At 40.4% G+C, this 23,143-nt stretch overlaps 10 protein-coding genes across 10 annotated transcripts; 3 read left to right on the forward strand and 7 right to left on the reverse strand. All coding sequences in view use genetic code 12, as the record gives it.

The window, feature by feature from the left end:
* Positions 1-354: 354 nt before the first annotated feature.
* On the reverse strand, positions 355-2,264 carry ZRT3 (vacuolar Zn-iron permease; the record flags this gene model as incomplete). The annotated part of the gene is made up of 2 exons (XM_001384380.1): positions 355-957; positions 1,024-2,264. 2 exons carry the CDS (start codon positions 1,918-1,920, stop codon positions 355-357), a joined length of 1,500 nt encoding a protein of 499 aa, XP_001384417.2.
* A 369-nt stretch (positions 2,265-2,633) lies between these two features.
* On the reverse strand, positions 2,634-4,332 carry PICST_77835 (predicted protein). Its single transcript, XM_001384381.1, has one exon. It carries the CDS (start codon positions 4,195-4,197, stop codon positions 2,842-2,844), a length of 1,356 nt encoding a protein of 451 aa, XP_001384418.1. The 5' UTR covers positions 4,198-4,332; the 3' UTR covers positions 2,634-2,841.
* A 961-nt stretch (positions 4,333-5,293) lies between these two features.
* On the reverse strand, positions 5,294-6,307 carry PICST_59041 (predicted protein; the record flags this gene model as incomplete). Its single annotated transcript, XM_001384382.1, has 1 exon — positions 5,294-6,307. One exon carries the CDS (start codon positions 6,305-6,307, stop codon positions 5,294-5,296), a length of 1,014 nt encoding a protein of 337 aa, XP_001384419.2.
* Positions 6,308-6,732: 425 nt separating this feature from the next.
* On the forward strand, positions 6,733-9,206 carry PICST_31379 (predicted protein; the record flags this gene model as incomplete). Its single annotated transcript, XM_001384052.1, has 2 exons — positions 6,733-6,921; positions 7,227-9,206. 2 exons carry the CDS (start codon positions 6,733-6,735, stop codon positions 9,204-9,206), a joined length of 2,169 nt encoding a protein of 722 aa, XP_001384089.2.
* Positions 9,207-9,377: 171 nt separating this feature from the next.
* PICST_31380 (predicted protein) lies at positions 9,378-10,697 on the forward strand (the record flags this gene model as incomplete). Its single annotated transcript, XM_001384053.1, has 1 exon — positions 9,378-10,697. One exon carries the CDS (start codon positions 9,378-9,380, stop codon positions 10,695-10,697), a length of 1,320 nt encoding a protein of 439 aa, XP_001384090.2.
* Positions 10,698-10,747: 50 nt separating this feature from the next.
* Positions 10,748-11,830, reverse strand: PICST_59461 (predicted protein; the record flags this gene model as incomplete). Its single annotated transcript, XM_001384383.1, has 1 exon — positions 10,748-11,830. The coding sequence occupies one exon, from the start codon at positions 11,828-11,830 to the stop codon at positions 10,748-10,750; it is 1,083 nt and encodes a 360-aa protein (XP_001384420.2).
* Positions 11,831-12,058: 228 nt separating this feature from the next.
* PICST_67539 (predicted protein) lies at positions 12,059-12,744 on the forward strand. The gene has a single exon (XM_001384054.1). The coding sequence runs from the start codon at positions 12,068-12,070 to the stop codon at positions 12,620-12,622; it is 555 nt and encodes a 184-aa protein (XP_001384091.2). The 5' UTR covers positions 12,059-12,067; the 3' UTR covers positions 12,623-12,744.
* A 28-nt stretch (positions 12,745-12,772) lies between these two features.
* SNF2 (component of SWI/SNF global transcription activator complex) lies at positions 12,773-17,755 on the reverse strand (the record flags this gene model as incomplete). Its single annotated transcript, XM_001384384.1, has 3 exons — positions 12,773-17,085; positions 17,158-17,230; positions 17,378-17,755. 3 exons carry the CDS (start codon positions 17,753-17,755, stop codon positions 12,836-12,838), a joined length of 4,701 nt encoding a protein of 1,566 aa, XP_001384421.2.
* A 610-nt stretch (positions 17,756-18,365) lies between these two features.
* On the reverse strand, positions 18,366-19,604 carry PICST_45012 (predicted protein; the record flags this gene model as incomplete). Its single annotated transcript, XM_001384385.1, has 1 exon — positions 18,366-19,604. The coding sequence occupies one exon, from the start codon at positions 19,602-19,604 to the stop codon at positions 18,366-18,368; it is 1,239 nt and encodes a 412-aa protein (XP_001384422.2).
* A 1,100-nt stretch (positions 19,605-20,704) lies between these two features.
* PICST_3603 (predicted protein) lies at positions 20,705-21,874 on the reverse strand (the record flags this gene model as incomplete). Its single annotated transcript, XM_001384386.1, has 1 exon — positions 20,705-21,874. A coding segment is annotated over one exon (1,170 nt), but the record flags the coding sequence as incomplete, so codon positions are not given.
* Between the last annotated feature and the right edge of the window lie 1,269 nt (positions 21,875-23,143).

A 23,143-nucleotide genomic window follows, 5' to 3' on the forward strand; every position in this document is an offset into this window, starting at 1 on the left:
CATTATCAGTGTCAATTCCCTAAATGTGGTCAACAAAATTGTGTGTACTGCAGATAGTCCACGTGATTGGACAACGTGGTATAACTATTACGCTAATTTGTAAGCTGCAGTGTGTTCTCTCGGTAATTTTCAAACTGGCTGCAACATATGCATTTTGAAAATGGAACCACTGGCATTCTGACTCTCCAATACTGTTATAGGGTTTTGGATTACCATATACTGGATTTCTCTACATTGACTTTTGTATTGCAAGGATTTGTTGTAGATTGACTATATTGTATCATTACTGTAATATCTTATCACAATGCTACATCCGACTCAATGATATCTATAAAACATGCTAATCCTATGCTGTTAAGCAGAAAAGATAGACGATACACCAATCACGGTGATACCACATACACACCACAACATGACAAAGTTCAGCGAACCTCCAAAAGATACGGCCAGGCCATACATAGACAAGGCAATAACTGTCAAGAACCCACTGGTGAGGGCCATGGTGATCCCAAAAATAAAGTCTAGCTTTTCGACGTCAATGACGTTACCATCGCCATACTTGGCCTTGTTATACAGCAAAAACAAGTACCCCAAAAATGCACCCAATGGCTGCGAAAAGCCCCCTAAAACACCACTGATTCCTACTGCCTTCAACTTGGCGTATTGGGCCGAGCTTCCAGATGCAAAAGAGTAGTACAAAGGCAAACACATTGAGAACCCCTCAGTGAAGTTGTGCACTAGCAAACTAAGGAAGATGGATACTCCCAACTTGGGGTTGGTTTCAGAAGTGATAAAAGTGATGAAACCTTCCGGAAACTTGTGCAAGGTTATAGCCAAAGTGGTCTGAATTCCGATCAAAAGCAACCGTGACATTGGAGAAGTGATGTGGTGATGGTGGTCTTCTACATGAGAGGTGTGGTCCTCGTGGACTTGGTTCTCCAGATAGATATCGTAATGCTGATGGCTAATGTGCGAGTCTTGGGTTACCGAATTATGCAACGAAAGAGCCCTATCACCACCTACACCATGGATACTGTTGCTGGTGAGCTCGGGAATTTCGCAGAAGTGAAGTTGTGGAGATTCAGTCTCGTTCTGCGTATGGTAAAGACACAATTCTGCAGAGCCAAACCCTTTACATTCTCCTACACAGATGGTACAGTCTGAGTTTGGAACCAAGTAATGCAAGAGCGATTTGCGAGACTTCAGGTTTCTTGTTAGCAAGGGGCTGTTTTCAGACATCTCCTGGTGGGTCTCTGAATTTGTTTGAATATGATTCTCGTTGTGGTGGTTTTGTTCGTGAGCTTGGTGGGTGTGAGAATGACTCGAATGTGAATCGGAAGATGAGTCTGGACGTTCATAAGTATGAGAATTACTGCAGCCATTCTTGCATCCAGTTTTGCCTATTTCTAAGTCTATTGTGTTCTGCGAATGGCTATGGTCATGACCGTGTACATGGTTACTACCGCGAGGATCTAGCTCGTTAACAGTGTGGTCTCCACTATGATTACAATGTACCACAGATTCGCTTGTGGCAAGGTGGAGAATGCCGTTGAAGGCTAGGCAGATGAATATGCCGCCTATGTAAGCTCCTATCAAGTCTGTCTGAATCCACTTCATCACTGATGGGTCATGAATCACATGATTGTCGTCATCAAAGGAGTCTTTCAAGTACTTGAGTGCTTCGGGAAGCAATCTGAACAACGAAGTGAACAACAAACAGCCAGCAGAAAACGCTAAGGAACCGTTGAGGAAGACATAGTTCTCATTCAACTTGAACGTATATCTAGACGTGATGAAGCGTGGCAAAAGAAGATAGTAGAGGTCATCTAAGTATATAACAAGACACCCTACAAAGCACAACGCTGTGGAAAGCGATGTGAGCACCCACCCTTGCTCCCAATTGCAGTTGAAGTCTAACATCTATGGAAGGCTATGGTTGATGGAAGGATATGCTTGAATAAAGACGATTATAATGGACTGTCACCGACAATTGGATATGTTGAAAGTGAACTCGACGTTTAACTAAAATAACTTATGGTGAAACGGCTTTGGAATATATAATGGATTATGATATGCCTGGTATTGTAGTGGGTGAATTAAGACAATGAGATATTGGTATTCTCCTTAACAAGAAGACTCTGTTGATTCAATTTGAATTGGATTACAATTCCAATTCTTAATATCAAAATGGAAGCTGATATGAAGCCGTGGCAAAGGTTCAACACGTTTTGATCTAATTACAAATATCCGGTGATGCTGAAATTTCAAAATTTCTATGATATAATATACGAAACAAAATAATGAGGAGTCCAACGTCCTCTATCTGAAATGCACTAGTATCTGATTGACTAAGTCTACGTTGACTGTAATCTCTCCGGTAACAAAAAAGCAAGGCAAAATTGTCAGAAATAACCACTACCGAATCATTCCAATCTACACTTTTGATACCGCAGAGGTTATCCGTCACGTGATGTCGGATATCAAGAATCTGGTGGTACAAACTCATCTCGGAGTCTAGTATGCAAGGGTATTCCGTATTGTGTAATACACGTATACTGTATAAGTTTCAATGTATGAGCCTTTCTGTATAATTCATTATGTAATTGCATAAGCAAGGCTTAGACATAAGCTTACCGTTGCGAGGACATTGGATTTTTTGTTCTATAAAAACTTGCTATTTATTGAAGTTCAAAGTTATTAAAATTGTAGTAGCAACTTGCACTAATATTAAAACTAAAAGGGTCTTTCCAGTCAATCGTCTACTCTTTTAGACTCTTAGACTCTCAGCATGCAGCCTTGTAGTCTTGACCTGCTAGAACTTGTGGTTTCAACTGTCTTTTCTTAATCATTCTTGGTCAAGTCCTCATTATAGGTAGGTAACGCTGTGTAGTCGTTCTTCTTCTTAGAAATAAAAGGAATTTTCCTATGAGTAGTATTCTTTCTGGCAAACTTTTTCTTCTTCAAATGGCTCAAGTCTACCTTATTCATGTAAACAAAGATGTACATCAAAAAGGCAGCGAGGATTACACAGGTAGGCATGGTCATCATGACGTAGTACTTTTCAAAGTCAACACCTTCGTCAAGCACTTCATAGCCTGGGTTGTTATACTTTTCTTCTAATTTCTTCAAGTCTACCAAGTGTTCCTTGCTCACCTTTGAACCTTTACTGATTTCAATGACAAGAGAGTGTTCCAAAAAGTCGAAGTCCTCTTCGGGAATGTTGTCAGGCTGAAGAGAAATCAATACTTTTCTGTAATAGTCGTTGTCGCCAATCCATTTTTCATCAACAGTGACTGGAAAATAGCCTTGACTCTTTTTAAGCCAATCCGACGAATAGAACGAGACTTGCTCTACTACACCACCCTTGTCGATAATAGCAGATCTCTTTGACAAATTACTTGGTCCTGCATTTTCATTTTCTACATTTTCGGATATCTCTCTCTTCTTGAATCCTTTTTGATGGGCACTTTCCTTAACGTACGACAAATGGACCTTGACATTTTCGACTTCGTCATCAAAGAATCGGGAGTACCACGTGATGAAGTAAGTCTGTTCTTTCTTCCATTGTTGGTTATCGTGTGGGAAACAGAAAGGTTCAGAAGATTGATCTTTGGCTACACCCTTCTTCCTGTACAAGTCTGGGGTGCATCTGATTATTGGATTCAACGAGTGTTCGTATGGGTCTTCTTCGATATGTTGAACGTCCTCAAAGACTTCGTCTTCTTCCATGTTGTGAGCCTTCAACTCTTCCTTACTGTAGACCTTAGTGGTAGCCGTAGCAAACCACGTGCCGTAAGTAGGCGATGCATTCTTGGTTCTACCGTTCTTAATGGCCGGCTTCACGGTCTTTGGTGAACCATTCTTGTTCAATGAAACCCAGGGTTCCATTCCATCAGTAGTGGCAGGAGGTTTGGCACCAAATGTGACTCCGGCAATGACTGTCGGAGTTACAACCTCGACTATAGTGGAAGATACAGTCCGGAACCACTTTCTAGGCACTTCAGAGGTTGAAGTCTTACCAGCAGCCAAAGCGGCCTTGGCTTCCTGCTGTTTCTTGTAGTCTTTGTTTATGATGACTTCTCTGGCTCTCTTGTGCAAAACCACCTCGGGGCTGATTTCGGTGACAGAAGGTGCCACAAGAGCGGAGACGTCTGCCACTAGCACCGTGGCTAAGGCTAGAAGTGAAAGTACTTTCATGGGGAATCGATCAATCAAACAGAATACAAAATAGCAATCGACAAAATATAGTATGACTGTACTCTGCCAGTTTCAATTATAGCAATTCTCTCAGTTTGAATCCTACAATTGGAGCAGCGTAGCTTGATATACTAGGCCAGTATACTGATGCTATTCTATAGTATTGGTGGTTCCAATGGATTGAGGAAGTGACAACGAATAGTTCAAATCAAAGAAAAACATTACTGAAAAAAATGTCCTGTACTTGTCCCGATTATATTTGAATTTCTCGGGGCGACATGCGGGACTTTTGGTGCCGGCTTATTACCGCAGATAGCGATGAGCTAGCGAGAGAGATGAAGAATTAGAGGGAAATTTCCGTGGCTAAGCTATGCAAAATAATCCCTAGGTCAGATTCAAAATGGATCATAATGACCGACAATGGCTGACAGTGGCTGATAGTGACCGATATGGCCAGACTCCATGAAGAATGAATCAATTCTGATGAGATGACATCACTAGCTTGGGCTAACTAATTTTTCTGCCCGTACCGACGTCTCGCTATTTTCTCACTGATTCGCACCAACTTTTAGTGACGTTTCTTCGGCGTAATCAGAGCATTACTGAGCCATGACACTGACGGCTACAATCTTCAGTCATTGAAGCTCTAACAACTGATTTCTTTACTCGGTAGTCGTGTACACATATGTGCCACTATCATTACGTCTTCTACCAGTATCATAAATTCTACAATCACTACTACTCAAGGGCTAGCTTGTGAAGTCTCTACACTATCTATGCGTTTTCTCTAGAAGCAGTAAAGTCTGAGTCCAAAAGTCCAACAGATGCTTGGAGAGCACAAACGAGTTGCTCTGTGGCAAGAAAATTCCATCATTAAATACACGGTTTAAAAGTATAGAATGAAACTATGCTGAGATTGCCAATGGTTACGGAAGAACCAACGAAACCTTTTGAGAATGCTGAAAAGTTCCTTATAAAGTCCATGCTTTGTCCGGGTAAATTTTGCTTGTCACGTGAGAATATCGAATTCTCTTTGCCTTACCTATGAATATGAATATCTATCATCGTTAATTCTCTATTTACAAGTGGTATATCATTAGTAATGTACAATTCCAGTCTGGTACTTGACCTCGTTCCACAAGCTGGGTGTTTCCTCGTTTTCAGGACCTCTGACCGCATCTTCTATCTGCAATTGGGTATTCCATCTCTGGGTGCATGTAGCAATGAACTCTGTAAAGTCAGGTCTTTTAATCTTCAAGTAGTTATAGATAAATCTGTCAGGTAAGTCCTCATAAGTCAATGAATACACGTAAGCACACAAGAGTATTTCGCATGAACTTGCTCTTTTCTGGTCGAATATGAATCCATACAGATTCTTATTACCATTCAATTTCTCATACAACTTGGAGAAATAGTCCAAGTAGTCATTGAGCAAATGCAAGCACTTCAACGAATTCTTTGATTCTCTCAAAAGCAGTTTTTCCTTCGATTTTGCTACTAGTTGTCTCTCATGAAGTGCACTCAATGCGACCTCGTCTTGTTCCTCATTTTCGTCATTGATATATTCAGTTTCTGCAATTTCAGAATTATTCACACTACCAGAAAAATCGAAGAATCCAGTCTTGTTCTTGTTGAGCCCAAGTAATTGAACCTGTTCCTGGGCGTTCTGGTGCAACTTCAACGGTTGGTTGTACATCATGGGAAAGGGTAAGTATTTCTGGAAGAGCTTCGTTGTATACTTCTCGTAGTTCCTGGAATTGACAAACATGTTGTATTGGTGGATATACTCGACTTTATACTGCAATTTGGCTATCAATGCCTTGTTGACTAGTTGGTTATGGGTAGATAATTCCTTGGACACGAAATTGGTATCACCATAAGTTTCTAAAATGTATTTGGAAATCTCCTCAAATCCCTGGAGCTTTCTTTCAGCTGTCGTTAGCACTGGCAACTTTCCTATATCTGAGACATTTGTATTGGAGGAAGTGACTATTTCGTATTCTTCAGATGTATTCGACAAGGAATCAGTCAATAGCCAGCTCGCGGCAAGGCATTCTGGCGAAATGACCGATATTTCCGTTCCACAACCCCAAACATGAAGCTGGATCATTATTGAAGAGAGTGTAAATACTTATTGTGGTTAAACGGAATACAGAGTAGGGAAATACTATATCTATTGAATAAAAGAAGACACTGAAGATGTCGCAGCAACCAATATGGATAATGTCGCGCAAACTTTAGTGACTATGTCGCACTTCAGCCAGCTTAAATGTTGATCATCCTTCAGGAACATTTTAAATAAGCTGTTCTTATTCTATTTCATCCATTCATTTTTATCTCATTGCAAGCTTTTATTCATCGTTCTTATCTATGTGTATATAACTAGTGAACCATTTGATTTGATACTTTTACTCATTTCAGTGTTTTTTATCATTTTTACCATTTTTCAGATATTCATTTTCCATATTTCAAATTTCAACTAATTTCACTAGATATAATATCACTCCATTTTCCACACACTCGTATCCTTAAAGCATGTTCATAAACGACAACAACAGAAAACGTTTGGCGTTGGATGTGGTTGGCCAACTAGAGGAAGATTTAGAGGCAGATCCCTTGAACTATGCCAAATGGAACAGACTCATTAAACATGTGGTGGCCAAAGACAAAGAAGAACAAGTCAGGGCCATCTACACCAAGTACCTCGGCATCTTCAAGTCTGACGTATGTATACGCTAAGCTGCTTATTGCTGTTAGAAAGGCATGCTCATTTTAGTTCTTGTCATTTGTATATAATTAGATACTATTGTTTGATACAATAGTATAGTACTGCTGCTGTTGATACAATAGCAGTCGAAATTCTTCTGTATATATCGGCACTGTCTCTCTGGAAGAATTCAAATGGAATAATTAATAGACACAGAATCTTATAGATGAGTTCTATATCAGGTCTAGAGCAAAATTAAGCATTGCCTTTCTGGCAGAGTAAATTTCTAATATCGATTTAACAATTACTAACATATCTATAGGGAGAGCAGTGGTGCAAATATATCAACTACGAGTTGAACCGAGGCGAGTTCCAAAAGGTAGAATCTCTATTTCACCAGTGTTTCTTGATTACAGACAACGTAGAACTTTGTCGTTTATACGTATCGTACGTACGTCGTGTCAACGATGTTATTACTGGTGGTGAAAAAGCCAGAGGCACGGTCATTCAGGCGTTTGAATTCGCCATCAACAAAGTTGGAATAGATATCAATAGCACGGCTTTGTGGAATGACTACTTAGAATTCCTCAAGTCGTGGACTCCTGCTGCTAGTTGGGAACAGCAACAGAAAGTTGATTTGATAAGAAAAGTCTACAAAAAGTTTTTGATTGTTCCCACGGAAAACTTGGAGAACTCGTGGTCTCAATATACTAAATGGGAAAATGAAGTCAACCCAGCTACAGCAGCCAAGTTCATCTCTGAAAAGTCTGCCGAATTTATGCTTGCCAGATCGTGGAATACCGAATGGCAGAACATCACCGAAAGGAAGTTGATGAGAGACATTTATCCGTTCTCAGCTACTGGTGAAAAGGAAAAGATTATTAGGAACCAAGTCGGTTATTGGCTCAATTGGGTCGAGTTAGAAAAGAAAAATATATTGGAGTTGAAGGAAGATTTGCTTGAGAAGAGAATAGCATTTACATATAGACAAGCTACGTTTGCATTGCCGTTTGTTCCGGAATTGTGGTTTAAAGCTAGTAAATTCTTGCTTCTTAGTAATGAGGAAGCAAACATTAATAGATGTGTAGATCTCTTAAGTGAGGGTTTGCTGTTAAACCCCAGAAGTCTTCTCCTTTCATTTCAGCTAGCCGAATTGCATGAAAAGGACGCTGGATTCGAAAAATCAAAGGATATCTACAATAATCTTGCGAAGTGGTTAACTATTGACTACACCAAAACTACTGAGCAGTTAGAGTCGCTTAGATCACGTTTTGAAATCCCCAGCAATGGCGATGACAACGATGAAAATGATCCAGAGTCCTTCAACAACGACGACGATATGCAAATAGATACCAAGAAAGTGTACCAACTCACTTCTGAAGACAAAAAGCATCTTGCGACTTTGAGTAAGAAACAAACTGAACTTGCAAAATCTGTAACATTAGTCTACGTGAAGTGGATGACAGCCTCCAAACGAGCAGAAGGAATTAAGGAGGCACGTAGTGTTTTCAAGCTGGCCAAGAAGTTTGCCAGCATAGGCAGTGAGTTGTTCGTGGAAAATGCTCTTTTAGAGCATTATGCCGACAACAAGAAAGTAGCCTTGAAGATCTTTGATTTGGGTATGAAAGCTTACGCTACAGACGGAGACTTCTTATTTTCCTATTTGGAGTATTTAATCATGATCAATGATGTGGATAACATCAGAATCTTGATCCAAACGTCAGACACCAACCTCACGAAAGACATCGTTTCTTTAACTGAAGCAGTACAACTAGGTCTGTTGAATGAATACTTGAAGGAGTTGAAGGAAGATGAGATTGAAGTGAAGAGAGGCTACTTGAGAAAGTTATTTAAGCGATACATTTCCTATGCCTCAAAATATGTTTCTTTGGATGTTGCTCAAAGTTTTGTAAATAAGTACGAGCAAACTTTTCCCGATGACGACCCCATCGAGTTGTTTAGCGATAGATACACACAAGGTGACGACAACTTGATAGAAAAACTTGATTTGGGAATTGATAGTTCTACATCTTTGCCGCCCAGCAAGAAGAGAAAGGTCAATGCTAAGTCTGATATCGAAGACAACAACAGAGACTTGGACGACCGTGACGGTATATTCAGCGCTCCACAACCACCAGTGTTGGAGCCTGAACAGCCCAGCTCTTTTGTGGGGCCTACTATCACCACTCTTTTAGCAGCCTTACCCAACGCCTCTTACTTTGGACAGCCTTCAGAGAGTGTCTTCAATAGTGAGAAATTGGTCAAGTTGTTTTCCAATTTGCCCAACATTCCTGTTGATTGAAAATGGTCAAACTACGTTATATATGAAAAATAATATTAAATACATGTACTATATATTATACAATGGCTGCGAAAAAGATAAATGATTCCTTTTGCGGCGCTAGTTGCAACCTTTTTTGAAATACTTCTATCACAATATTTTTACATATACTATTGCTAACCCAGTTACAAAATGGTTCCTGATAACCAGGAAAGTCCTGATGGATCTATTAAGAAAGAGGAAGAGTTCTTCGAATTTGTTTCGAAGCTACGAAAAGAATTGAGCAGTTCCTGTCCCCCAAAGCTCAGATCGATTATGCGCTTTTCGTTATTTGGGATCTTGCTTCTATCATTCAACATTATGAACCTCTCGTATTGTTCAAGATTTGACTTCAAGTATCCTTTGGTTGAAATAATCACTCCTCTTGTGAATATGAAAGATTTGCCCACAAGCAGTTACAGTTTGTACACCAAACAGAACTACACTTTTGACAATGATTTCTTGACTGAAATATTGAAGGATGTCTACTTAAGACACGAACAAGAATACCTACATTCCATGAGCAACAGAACCATTATTGTCCAGCCTAGCATTACTTGGGATATCGAGAGGATAATAATTCAACTTAGAGAGGGCACGTACGATTTTGAGTCCAAAAAATTGATATTCTCTAACCTCACCGTAATTGATCAAATTGTGGAAGAAAGTCCCAGAAGCACCGCCATTTTCAATCTAAAAATACCAAGCAAGTCCAGTAATGGATTCTTTCAACAAAGATTTCTTAGACAGATAATCGGCACTTTGTTCTACTTTTCAGAAAAGTCAAAAATTTCTAAGGGCATCGACTTGTTGCAGAAACTACTATTCTTTGCGGATGTAGCAAATGTGTCTATTCTAGTCTCTGCTATGGTACTTTTTTTAACATCTGTTCCCATGGTTTTAGTCCAAAAGAAAACTACTTATATGAAGTTGATTCTAGAAAGCCTTCCATTTGTGCTGATTTTAACTAATTTTGGCTTTTCGTTATTCAACACCGTTGTTTGGATCATCATTAGTTACTCTTTCCCATATTGGAAATCTGTTTCATTCGTTATCTTCTACTTTTTTCAGTCGTTAGTAACGGTTGTGATTATATTCAAGTTATTCTTAAGAAACACCCAAGATGATAATCAGAAGTTGTTATCAGCATTACCTTCTGTCTTTGCTTCAGATAGTTCTTATCCTTCAGTCACTACTCAAAATGACAGCCCTGACGCCATGCACTCATTCGAGATCGAACCACAAAGTAAGCCGTATTCCAACAGAATCCGTATTCCATATACTGCAGCTGCTCCCACGAATACATCAGCGGCCAGAGATACTGATGATATTATTAGAAGGTGTGCAACAGCTCCTGCTAGAAGTGAATGCATAGATGTTGTAGAACCATTGAGAGCATCGTTCGACACTTTGGATATCCGCTCGCTTACTAGAAGAAGAACAGCCTCTCGATTTACGGAAGAGTTAGATTAATATATATACAATGATTATAATATACAGTGGATATGTACAAGATCGTAAAACTAGAAGTTTCTTGAATCTTCGTGGATAAAGTCCATCTGATCCAATAAGCTTGGCCTAAATGGCCAGTTGTCATACACATGGAATAAGAGTTCCCAGTCCGACTTCGTGAGCTCCCTGATACCTTTAACCATGATTTCGTCAGGTATATGAGGAGCAAGATCGTCTAAAGCTCCTGGGCCAATAAAAGGCAATTGGTCCTTGACCTTTTTAGAAGGACTGTAGAACAAGTTTTGCATAAAATGTTCGTGTTCTTCGATAGCAGTCGTTGCTACTATGTTTTCAGGCTCGATTTCTAGCAATGCAAAATCAGAGTTGGTTGGTAGAGTGCCTTTAGAAGGAATAAGGATAGGCTGGTCTTTGAATAATAAACGAGGATCGTAGCCACTGCCCTCGGCAACTACAGTGTCCTCTGTCTCTGTGATTGCAACCAACTTAGAGTTGGTGAAAAGGTCCCGCTTCACCGACGACTTGTTTCTCTTACCAAACGCTGGGCCAGACATGAATTTTTTAGCTGTGGCTGTTGGCACAAAACAGAGCATTCTTACACGGCCATATTTCTGGAGCCAGTTGTTATAGGCACAGCACATAATCCACTGGGCTATAAGCGATTCATACTTCGTCGGAGAGAGGTTTCCGATGATGAGCAACTCGTCGTGGATCTTGTCTCGTGATTGGAACAGAGGCAGTATCAACTTGTCTTTGCTAATCAAATCTTCGTATGTGTCCCAATTGTAGCCATCTCTATTGTACAACACGAAATTTTCTCTATTCGCATTGGAATTCTCAAGAATCCGGATCTTTTCCTTCCAGAGGCCCACGTTAGCCTTGATATTCTCTATTATTACATGTTTTCGTGGTTTCAATTCATAGTTGATCATTGTTGAAAAGAGTCCATAACCAGAAAATACATCCACAATATCTAGCTTGCCAGGCTGGGTATACTTCTTAGTGAGGTCAAGTTTATCTAGTATGGCTTGACAGGTTTCGCGTCGTGCCAAATGCTTGAAACTGTACTGAAACTTCGGAAGCGGCGCACTGAAGTGCTTGGCCAATGCCGGGTTGAACGACCGAAGCAGAGTCATCAGAATGGTGAAGACAAGTATAGTATGCAATTGGTGAAGAATTGCAAAATTCTGATGGCTCCATAGTTAAGATCTGCCTTTAGTCATGTGACAAGCTGCGAAAAATGTCACTTCTTAACTATGGCGCCTGGTTTTGGCTTGAGGCAGTGCGAGTATCAGTTATCTATGAATGATTATCAATCCTGAGTTATCTTTCTAAACCAATATATAAACTATCTCCTTGATCCACTTTTCACAATGTCTGTCAATAATGTCGTGCTCAAGTCCAACTATGCAGACCTCCTTGGAAAACATCAAGAGGTGCCCTTTGAGCTAGCCTCTGATGGCTTCGAAGTACTCACATTTTCATCCCCCACTTCAAGACAGTCGTTATCTATAGTTCTGAATAGCAATAATAACAGTAGTAGTACAAGTAGAAACGATGTGCAAATACATATCACAGCAAATGACGGGTACGTGTACCTCACGACGAAGAGATTTGTGTTTATCACAGCATCTCTGGGAGATATCAATACCTTTCTGATAGATGTCAATTTGGCCCCAGTGATTCAATTATCTCACCAATTGAAGTCTCCTTGGTTCGGTGCCAACTACTGGGAATTCATCTTCTTTAGCCCTGCAAATTTGGAGATCGCTGCCAATGGCTTTCCCAAGAATCAATATTTCAAGGGCCAACTCAAGTTCAACGATGGTGGGCTCTTTGGCTTTATAGAGAAGTTCAATGTTGTGTTGAATGATGCCGTGAATAATTCACATATAGACGATCAGTTACCACTGTACAGTGAGATTTAGGAATCTTCGGGCAAGACTTCTAATTCTGTAAACTACAACTATTTTTTTAGAGTAGTTCAAATTATACACTTGGTCTACATCCATTCTTGTTCTGCGACAAATGGTTGTAATTCTATACCAGTAAATCTTGGTAGTAGTTCTACTGCATAGTTATGAAATTTAATATATTAATGTTACCGTGTATCGATTGTATTATACATGTCCGATCCCTATCTAAGGGTTTACGGGCGTAGACAACTCGGTTCCACCATTGGTGGAGATTCCAACTAGGGGACTGTCAATAGGCTCGTCGTTGTCTAGTTGCTCGAGTTTGGTTTCTACTGGTTGTTTTATGGCAGCTGGAACTACCAAAGGTTTCAAGTTGAAGGTCTCGTCAAATTCTCTAAAGTCAAGAATCTTTTCAATTTCTTCAGCGCTCAAATCACCTGACATCTCCTTGAACTTATCAATGGCCAATTGCTCGAGAGCTGTGGCATCTTGATACACAATAGAACCTTCCTCATTGTAGATTCTGGCGTTGCTAAACATCAAATGTATATCTTCTAACATCTCTCTGATTTGGCTATAAGTCTTGGAAAACACTCTCTTCTTTACAATGTCTAAAGCAATTGGATTTTTGATCAAGACATAATAGTCTGGATAGAGCTTTCTCGATGGCTTCACCATGAACAAGTCACTCAATCTTCTGTCATGAGAGTTCTTGTAGTTGATAACTAAACCATAGATTGTCTCAAGAACATTCTGCAATTGTGCTCTTTCATCAGGAGTCAATGGATCCACTGATGGAGTTGAACGATTCAAGAGTGATATCTTACTACGGGCACCTCTGTTACGAGCTGCTGCCTTCTTGGAGCGACTGGCGGGTGCTGGCTTAGGGGTGGCGGACTTTTGACGTTTGGCAGAAGCTATAGCTTCATCAGTCAAAGCTCTTTTCACAGAAGTAACAGACTCAGTATCTGTCTGGATTACATCGGGAGTGCCTTCTTTGCTATCAGAAGGTTCAGGGCCCTTTGATCTGGGTCTTCCACGAGGTCTTCCTCTCTTCAACTTCGAAGGCTTGGCTTTTACCTCATCATCACTGTCTTCAGAAACAACACCATCAATTTGTCTCAACCATTGCTCTTCAGTCAAATGATCATCATAGGTAGCCGTCTTTCGTTCTCTTGTACCTCTTCCATAATCTTCTAGAATCACTTCATCCTTCCTGATCAACTCTTCGGGATCCTTCTGGTAAATCTCAGGCAATTCCTGGTCAGAAAACAATCTCGTTGGGTATTTCGCTTCTTTGGTAGCTTGTGCTCTTTCTTCGTCCAATCTTCTGAACGTCACCAACTCAAGGTCATTTCTGGCGATAATCTGATTGAGCTCGTCATCGTTCAAGTCTTCTTCTTCCTCGTCATTTCCATGCTGTCTACGTTCTTCCTCCTTTTCGATCAAGGCTCTCAACATAGCCTCTTGTTCTTCGGAAGTAGACTTGTTATCAAACTTACCAGCCTGGATGACCTTACCATCAATTTCTAACTTAGCATGAGCTCTTTCCAAAATCATTTCTTCGACAGAATCTTCGGTAATCAATCTCAAAATTCTCACTTCGTTTTTCTGTCCAATTCTATGAGCTCTGTCTTGAGCTTGCAAATCTTGATGCGGGTTCCAATCAGTGTCGAAAATGACAACAGTATCTGCTGTCTGCAAGTTAAGACCTAAACCACCAGCTCTGGTAGACAACAAGAAACAGAAATAGTCGGAATCTGGGGCATTGAATAACTTCAACAAAGCAGTTCTATCGTCGGCTTTGGTTCCACCATCCAATCTCATATATTTCATTCCACGCAATCTCAAGAAATCTTCCATGATATCCATGATCTGGGTCATCTGGAAGAAAATCAACACTCTATGGCCAGTGGTCTTGAACTTGGGCAAAATCTTGTCCAACAACTCAAACTTTCCACCAACTCTCCAAATGATATCACTTGTTTCAATAGTAGGATTGATCAAATTCTCCACTTCCTCATAAACAAATGGATGGTTACAAATCTTACGCAATTGCATAATCTGATTGTTAGCATTCTTGATGATTAACGGAACATCACTGGGGCCATTAGGGTCACTAGCATACAAGATGTTGTATTTCAACATAAGCTGATACAACTTCGATTGTATAGATGACATCTTACATTTGACCACTTTCTCGACCTTATTGGGTAAGTCCTTTTCTACATCCTTCTTTAATCTTCTCAAAAGGAAAGGTCTCAACACCTTGTGCAATCTTCTGATAACCAATAAAGTTTCTTCTTCACTTAATTCGATCTTGTCCTGTCCACCAGTGTTGGCAAAAGGAGTGTTGAACCATTCGTCAAACGACTTTACTGAGTTGAATATCTTGGGCAAAACGAAATTCAAAAGAGCCCACAACTCAGGTAAGTTATTTTGTAAGGGAGTACCTGTCAAAATCAAACGGTAGTCACTGTGATAGCTATGGGTCAATGTCTCAGAAAGTTTGGAGTTGGCATTCTTCATACGATGTCCTTCATCAATAATCATGTGTACCCACCTGATTCTCGACAATAGCGCCTTATCCTTGATAATGTACTCGAAAGTAGTTAACAAGATTTGGAAATTACCCTGTCTGATATCCTGTTGCATAACCTTACGTTGGTTAGGTGTACCTTTATAAGTGATTTTCTTCACTGATGGGGCCCATTTATCGAATTCTAAGTTCCAATTGGTCAACGTTGATAAGGGTACAATCACTAAAAATGGTCCATTGATCTTCTTAACTTCCACCAAGTATGTAATCAAAGAAATAGTTTGAATAGTCTTACCCAATCCCATTTCATCAGCCAAGATACCGTTCAAATGGTTATTGAATAACGAAACCATCCACTGTAAACCCTTAATCTGATACTCCTTCAAAGTACCTCCTACCAAGATAGAAGGTTGTTTAGTGACTTCTTCCTTGATCCGATGAGCCACATGGTAGTAGTCTACCTTTTCTCTTTTGTCTTCATCATTAGTCTCCACCAGAGTTCCGTCTCTTATGGCAAATCTTTCACTGGTCTCCCTCTGCTGGTTCTGGACAGCTTGAGCCAACGAATCCAAGAACTGGTTGGTCTGTTTCAAAAGATGCGTAATTCTAGTATCTTTTGTGTGGTCTAACAATTTCAAATAGGCTTCCTCATCGTTCAGCTTCAAAGCTTGCAAACGTTGTTTGGCCATCTTTTCTATTCTCTTCTGTTCTTCCTTGGCTGTCTGATTGTGGAAACTGCTGATCTTGGTGGCAAACCTGTTGAGGCGATCTCTTCTTCTCGCAAGAGTTACATCCTTATTTTCTCTGTACAGCAAGATCTCATTGATAGTGCTCTGATGCTTCTGGTTCTGCACTTGAAGTAAAGTTTCCAATTGGTGTCTATAGAGATCGTGAGCTGTAGCAACATTTTCAAGAGATAAGGTGTTGAACTTTGCTAGGAAGTTGGGATGAGAATTGGGCAACAACGACTTGCTGAACCAGACTTGTGACAACAACTTCCCGCGCAACTCCTTTTGGAAAGGAATCATCTCTAACAGAGCCAATTCCGCCTCAATTCTCTGGCGCTCTTTATCATTGTCTTGAATAGTATCGAGTTTCTTTCTCAATGAGTCCATTTCAAGCTCAATTTGCATCACAATAAATGCTTCTTTGTTGTTAAAGATTTCCTGGGAATTGATTCCATCAGGCATCAATCCCGGAATTTGACGACGACTCTGTGGAGAGTAGATCTCACCATACTCAATGTCTTTCACAGAATCTCCAAATATCTCTGGAAGTTCAAAACTGTCCACTTGTACATTTGGCTTGTTTATGGGAATGATAATGTTCTTGCTATCGCTAGTCTTATCAGGAACAAGTTTACTGAGAGGAACAGGAGGTTGTGGTTGACGAATGTAAGGCTTCAGCTTCAAAAGGGAATCAGTCAATCTACCAGAATCGGACAAACCTTCAGGCTTTATAGGTTTCAGAACTGGTTGTTGAAGTTGTTGGGATTGTGGAGGAATCTGTTGTATCGGTACTGATACTTTCTGTTTCGATGCCTCCATCTTGATAGGCGGTTTACTATTATTAAGATTGTTCAAATTATTAACATCGGTGTTATTCTTAATTGACAAGTTCTGGTTTACATTTTGGCCCGGAATCATTCCCTTGTTGAGATTGCCCTGCTGCATTCCGATCACATTCTGGTTTAAGAGTCCATCGTTAGAAGGCTGCTGAAATCCAGGTCTTGCAGGAAGATATCCACCGCTAGGAACAGCAGATCTGTCGTTAGTAACAAACGAGATCAAATTCTGCGGAATAGGGGGATTGTTGGCTCCAGGCTTGTTCAAAAGATACTTGAGAGCCTGAAACTGCGACTTTACAAGTTGAAACTGTTGAGTGGTAAATGCAGATTCACTCGAACTTCCCTGGGAACCAGAACCGGTCCCAGATACTGTCCCAGGACCTCCAGAACTAGAAAGTGAACCAGATCCAGAACCAGCACCACCATTGGTGCCATTCATACCATTGCTAGTATTGTTATTGTTGTTAAACTGCATCTGGTTAAGTGATTGCGACTGAGGAAATTGTTGCTGTTGCTGCTGTTGTGGAGTCGGAATTTGGCTTGTGTTCATTGGTCCCGTGATCAAGTTCAGGTTCTGGACCTGAGGTGTGGAGCTATTGGAAGCACCCATCAACGACTTCATCTGGCCATAGTTCTGTTGTTGCTGGAGCTGTGCTTGCACGTGCAGAGGTGTTCCCTGTGGATGGATACCCTGGTGTTGTTGCTGTGGAAGCAGTTGTGGAATTTGTTGGTTATTGAGTTGGCTCGAGCTTTGTGGGTTAAGGGCTGGATTTTGTTGGTTCTGGTTCTGGAGCTGCTGCTGTTGTTGTTGTTGTTGCTGTTGTTGCTGCTGTTGCTGCTGTTGCTGCTGTTGCTGCTGTTGTTGTCTCAAGTTCGGATTTTGCTGGAGCATCTGCTGTTGCTGGTTGAAATATTTCACTATCTTGTTCAACTGAGCAAATTCAGGAACATTGATGGCCTGGTCGCCAAACTGGGCCTTCAATTGTTTCCATCTGTCGACGATACGGTGGATGTCCTCACGTGTCAACTGGCGGTTCATCACGATTGATGGTGGTGTACTTCGCTGGTAAAGGTTGTGGTTTTATGAAAGAAGCATGTTAATTTCATGGTATTATTATTATTGAATTCACGAATTCTGGTGCGAGAGTAGATTATGTAATCCCAGTTTTGTGTCGTTTGGGCGTGGAGGCTCCACTAGAGTTCAAGTATAAGAACATTCTATACGGGCTATTTAAGTTGTTTCTACTGTGGTCATACTTATGCTCTTGCTACTAGTCACATCAGCTACATTATCTCATTCATTAACCTCTCTTAGTGCTATAAACTTTCACAAGTCTAACTTAGTGGAAGACAGACATTGTGTCCTGCAGGTAGAGAAGGTATATCCTCTAGTTTTCACTATTATGGAAAATCTATAGACTCCCAGCCGTGGCTCTTTTTTGGAAAAGGATGGAACAATGATTTCGGCATCGGCTGACGTATTCTGTCGCAAAACAAAACGTTCTTTCGGGAAATTTTCATACTAAATATGATTCTCAACTAGAACAACCATTCCTTGCTGGATATGCCAAATATATCGAGAAATTAATTCTCTACAACATATTGCGTAATAAATTTAGATACATTTCATCACGATCTTCGATGTCTTTTTATGGTTTCCATAACTCTCCATGTCCTCTTGGTGCAAAATTGATAGCATCGAATCTCTCTTTCTTGACATATTCGCCATGGCTTCCTGTTCTCTCAACAGCTACAACTCCCCGAACAGCATTCCTCTTAGGGTTTCTTCCTTCTTTACGTCCACCTCTTCCCCTTCCTCTGTGGCTGGTAGGTACATGGTCCTTGAGCGAAGAATACGTGTAAACAGTAGTATCTACTGTGTTCTGCAAAATGTCACTGGCAGGATTGTACACTTCATTGATACCAAAGTGATTATGGGGATTGTATAAGCGCAACAGGCTGACGTCGTACTTTTGGAACATCAACAACTCGGCCTCGTTGACGTTCATACAGTCGATGCCGAAACTGCGGGCCCAGATCTTGGTTATGGGGTCTTCTGTCACCAATTTCCAATGCTCTTCTGGGCTGGAGAACTTATTTCTCTCTACGTACATCTTATAGATACAAGTTCTGATCAAGAACCTGAGTCTCGTAGGCATCACGGCACGATTGTCTGAGTTAGCAAGGGCGTTCTGGTACGAAGGAGAGTTTTCGTACTGAATGTCATTGATATTCTCGTTGTGGCTATGACTAAACGACATTGTAGAGTTGAAATCATCTGCCAAATTGTTGAACTCGTGATCGTGGTCGTTTGAAGAGTTGGCAGATCCAGAGCCAATGAGATACGAATCAAACTTGGTCTTGAAGTTTGGAAACTCCTTGATAAGTGGGGCATGCACTTTGTATCTCTGGCATTCGCTCCAATTAGGACCATCTTCGTTCTGGTTCTGAATGTACAAGTCGTACCTTAGTGGACAATCGGCACTTTGCTCGATCTCATTCTCAAAGAACCTGTCAATGATACGAATAGCCTCACGGGCATTTATGGCAGCCATAGAAGTGCCTCTCTTGACAAAATCAAACTCATGCAAAGTATAGGAAGGAATGAAAATGTTTAACTGAATTCTTTCGTCCAGTGCAGCCATAGTGGTACGAACAAAGTCTTCGTTAAACCATCTCTTGATGTTTCCTATCCCACGGACAAAGGTTGAATGGTCTAGAATGAAGTTTGCAGTTCTTACAGTTTTCCCATCGTCTTCGTTCTCGTCTTTTTTGGTGTTCTTTTGGCTTGTAGTTTCTTCAAATTGCACCAATTCGTCACCCTGAAAGTTTTCTTCTGTCAGATCCGAATGATCAACACCGTCCGACTCGAACAGGTACACAGACATATCTAGGCATGTGACAGGAAGAATGGTTCAGGATTTAGGAATCTGTTGAGGATTTTGATTTGGCAGAAGAACTAGTACACTTGAAAAATTCAGGAGTGTATATTCCGTTTAGGCATTACTAGCTACTTAACTAATTCCAACATACTGAACAGACTCATAGTTAAGAAATGGAGTAGCTTAAAAGTTATATAGCTGGATTTTGGCATTACAATTGTTCATTGACTAAGACTTAAGGTAAAAAGCAGTCGAAGATGAAATAATTAAGTCTATAAATTTGACCATATATTCTCATTATCTGACCATATAGTACTTTCTATTCTCGTTCCCTATTATTTAATCTACATGTCTACAATTCATACTTCTCGTACCCGTTTATTAACTATATTGCTAAATATGCTCTACTGCTTGTTAGTATCATTCTAACATCGCACACTCTCTCAAACTCACGTCGCTAATATCCATCAGATAATAGTCAAAGGTTGTATTCATCGAGCTGAAAAGCTCTAACATTAGAGATGCCAGAAAAAACATACTTATACTAAAATGTTCATCCTGATATCGCGGCGTGAGTCTACAAAAGATGTTGAAGGAATCTGCACATACCTATTGTTGCTAAACGTGTTATGGTTGTTTTTTTGAAGAAGAAACTTAACCAACAACAGTGAAAAATTTCCCAGAGAAGATTTTTATAGCCATCAGAAAAATGTTCCGTGTGGTCATGTGATCGTTCTCGATTATTTCAAGAACAATCCCTGCGATTTTTTGTTAGGGCTCAGCTACTTTTACCCTCCATACAGGATCCAATATCTATATTAGAAATCTTCTGCAGTTAATGAATTTGTTGGCTCTTCTAATACTGAATGTTAACTAGCATTCCATGTCATGAAATCAGCAAGAGGATTTAATTGAAATTTAGATTTTTTATTTTTTTATGCTCTTTTCTATGTATTTATTAAAAGCATTCATTATTTTTGCAATAAATTTAGAAATAGCTGCGAAAATTATCTAAAATTGTAATCATCATCTGAACTGACTTCTGAACTCACAGTAGACAAGGTTGGAGCACCTTCGAAAGACAACACGGGAGACGAATACAGACCCGTTTCCAACCTGGATACCAACTCTTGCAACTTGATCAATTTGTCGTGAATATGCTCGATATCTCTGTTCAACACATCTTGTTTCTTGACTAAGGCTGATTTCCATTCTCTGAAGCGCAGCTCCTGGTTGCTTACAATACCAGACAAACCTGCTCTAATTTTCTTCTCGTAATAAGGAATTGATGGATGCTTGTTTCTTATGTTTTCTTCAAGTACCGTTAGAGGAATTCTGTTGTAAATCTTTAACTCTTGAAAACCATCGATTTTCGATAAATCGCCAAGATTTGAAGTATATCCCAGGTTAGCGCTTTCCACGAATCTGAAATGAAGACTGTTTCTTCTGTAGTTTTCATAATGAACTTCAGTGGAATTAATTAAGTCAAGCATATTTTCGCTCATGAGAATCTTGCGGAGCTGCACAAAATCACAGTGTTCTTCATTTTCAACTTCAGCTACCCCCCAAGGGTACTTTCTTCCTCTAACCATTTCTCCCTTTTCGTTAACATAGTACAAGTTGGAGCCGATTATAGAGAATGGCACCTGGGAATTGATTTTGGCAGAGACCTGAGAATCAAGAATAAGATCGCAGACATTGATATCTTGCAGACTCAATGTCATTTTGACCATATCTTTGAACTGCCTCAACTCATTCTTGTTGAGCGTATCTCCCTTACTGATAACAGGGATAAGGTTGACCCTTGAGGAGAGCTCTCTCATGGCAATGACATCCAAGGGCTTCAATCCACAGAGAGTAGGGACAATGAAGTACAAACAGACATGGACCCTATTATCTTCTCTCTTAATTCTTTCAGGTTGCTCTGATTGGAAGAGATACAACCTAAATTGCTCATCAATGTAGTCAGTAATAGGAGCCCAGTCAAATTGGTTATTGGTGTTCTTTCCAAATCCAGGTGTGTCCACAGTAGTTAATTCCAACTGAAATGTATCTTCGACTAACTTGTAGGTATTGACATCAATATTTGCAGTTCCTCTGTTATTTGTGTCCAGAGCATGTACCAAATCGCACCCAAAAAGAGTGTTAAGAAAAGTGGATTTGCCAGTTCCTTCTTGACCAGCAACCATGAGAGTGAACTTGGCTCCCTTTCTAGATGCCAATTCCTTACTCTGGAGAGGAAGATAGGAAAGACCAATTTTCCAGTTTTCATCTATTGTTTTATAGGAGGGAGGTAGTGTGACTGGATTGCTTTCGAGAGAGAGGGAAGAATCGTTTGAATCATCCGATTGGCTAATGATATTCATCGAAGGAGCCCTCAGCAAGTTTGCACCATCAGGTGTTGGTGTGAACTCTTCAGCAACCTGTTCAACTAGAATGAGTTTGGTAGATTCTCCTATCATGGACAAATCAATGGCTTCGGGGTCAACATCAGCGGCTACAGTGTCAAGAGAGGGGAGCGGAGTCACGATTGGAATTGGAGAAGGGAGGAGGATCAGATCCATGGAGGTGAGATGCTCGAAGATATCTGACATTTTTGCCAATTATACTTAAATACTTTGCAACTTTCAGATGTGTGTCTTTATGGCTATCACTAAGAGAGTATCATAGCTTTAGAGAGACATTCTGGAAGAAAGCCGCAATTGACTGCGAAAAGCAACAGGGTGCATTTCCTGCATATACAACACGAGGAAATGCTAAATACGCAACTAGCGCGCATTGTAAAATGCGCTACGGCTAGAGTAATTATAAGTTCATTTAGCTGAGCAGAGGTCCTCGGTCTAGACCAGTAAATAGGTAGTTCAGGGAAGCTTTTTCAAACTTACCAGATAAGGACTTTTATCTTTGCCTGCAGCCACAACTTAGCCACTGACAATGACTTTGTAATAGCACCACCAAGTTATTTTTGGATCGCGCAGCTGTGAAATTGCAATTGAAAAAATACTTGAGCTGCCTGTTACCTAATCCGGAATAATAATAAACATATCGTAAAAAGCCATTTTGCTCCCATTAATGCCCACTCCCACCAATGACCGGTCTAAAGTTAATGAGCTTCGCATATAATAGCACAATGGAGTCTTTCTGAGAAAACAAGGAATCTTCGTAATCACAGCATAACCGGGAAACACAGAAAAGGATTCTATTGTGATCCAGCCAAAGAATTGTACACTTTTTTTAACCATTCTTCTTTCCTTCTTTTTAATCAAAAGTTGACTTCTGAACTCACCCTTTTCCTTGCTTATTCTAGATTGATTTACAGCAGCCAATGGGAGTCACTTTGCACCAGGTCAGATCACTAGACGACCTTAGTTTGGGCACTTCATCTCACACTCCCTTCTCGCAGAGTCCAAGCCCCAGCCCCAGCCGTGGACGAAGAGCCAGATCATCATCTCCAGTAAAAAACCGCCATAGTTTCCATTCAAACAGCTCTTCAAATGCAATCAACCCAGGAATCCTTGATATGAGACTAGCTAGTTTGCCGTTGG

The sequence above is a fragment of the Scheffersomyces stipitis genome, chromosome 4 (genome assembly GCF_000209165.1).
Source record: "Scheffersomyces stipitis CBS 6054 chromosome 4, complete sequence".
Taxonomy (NCBI): domain Eukaryota; kingdom Fungi; phylum Ascomycota; class Pichiomycetes; order Serinales; family Debaryomycetaceae; genus Scheffersomyces; species Scheffersomyces stipitis.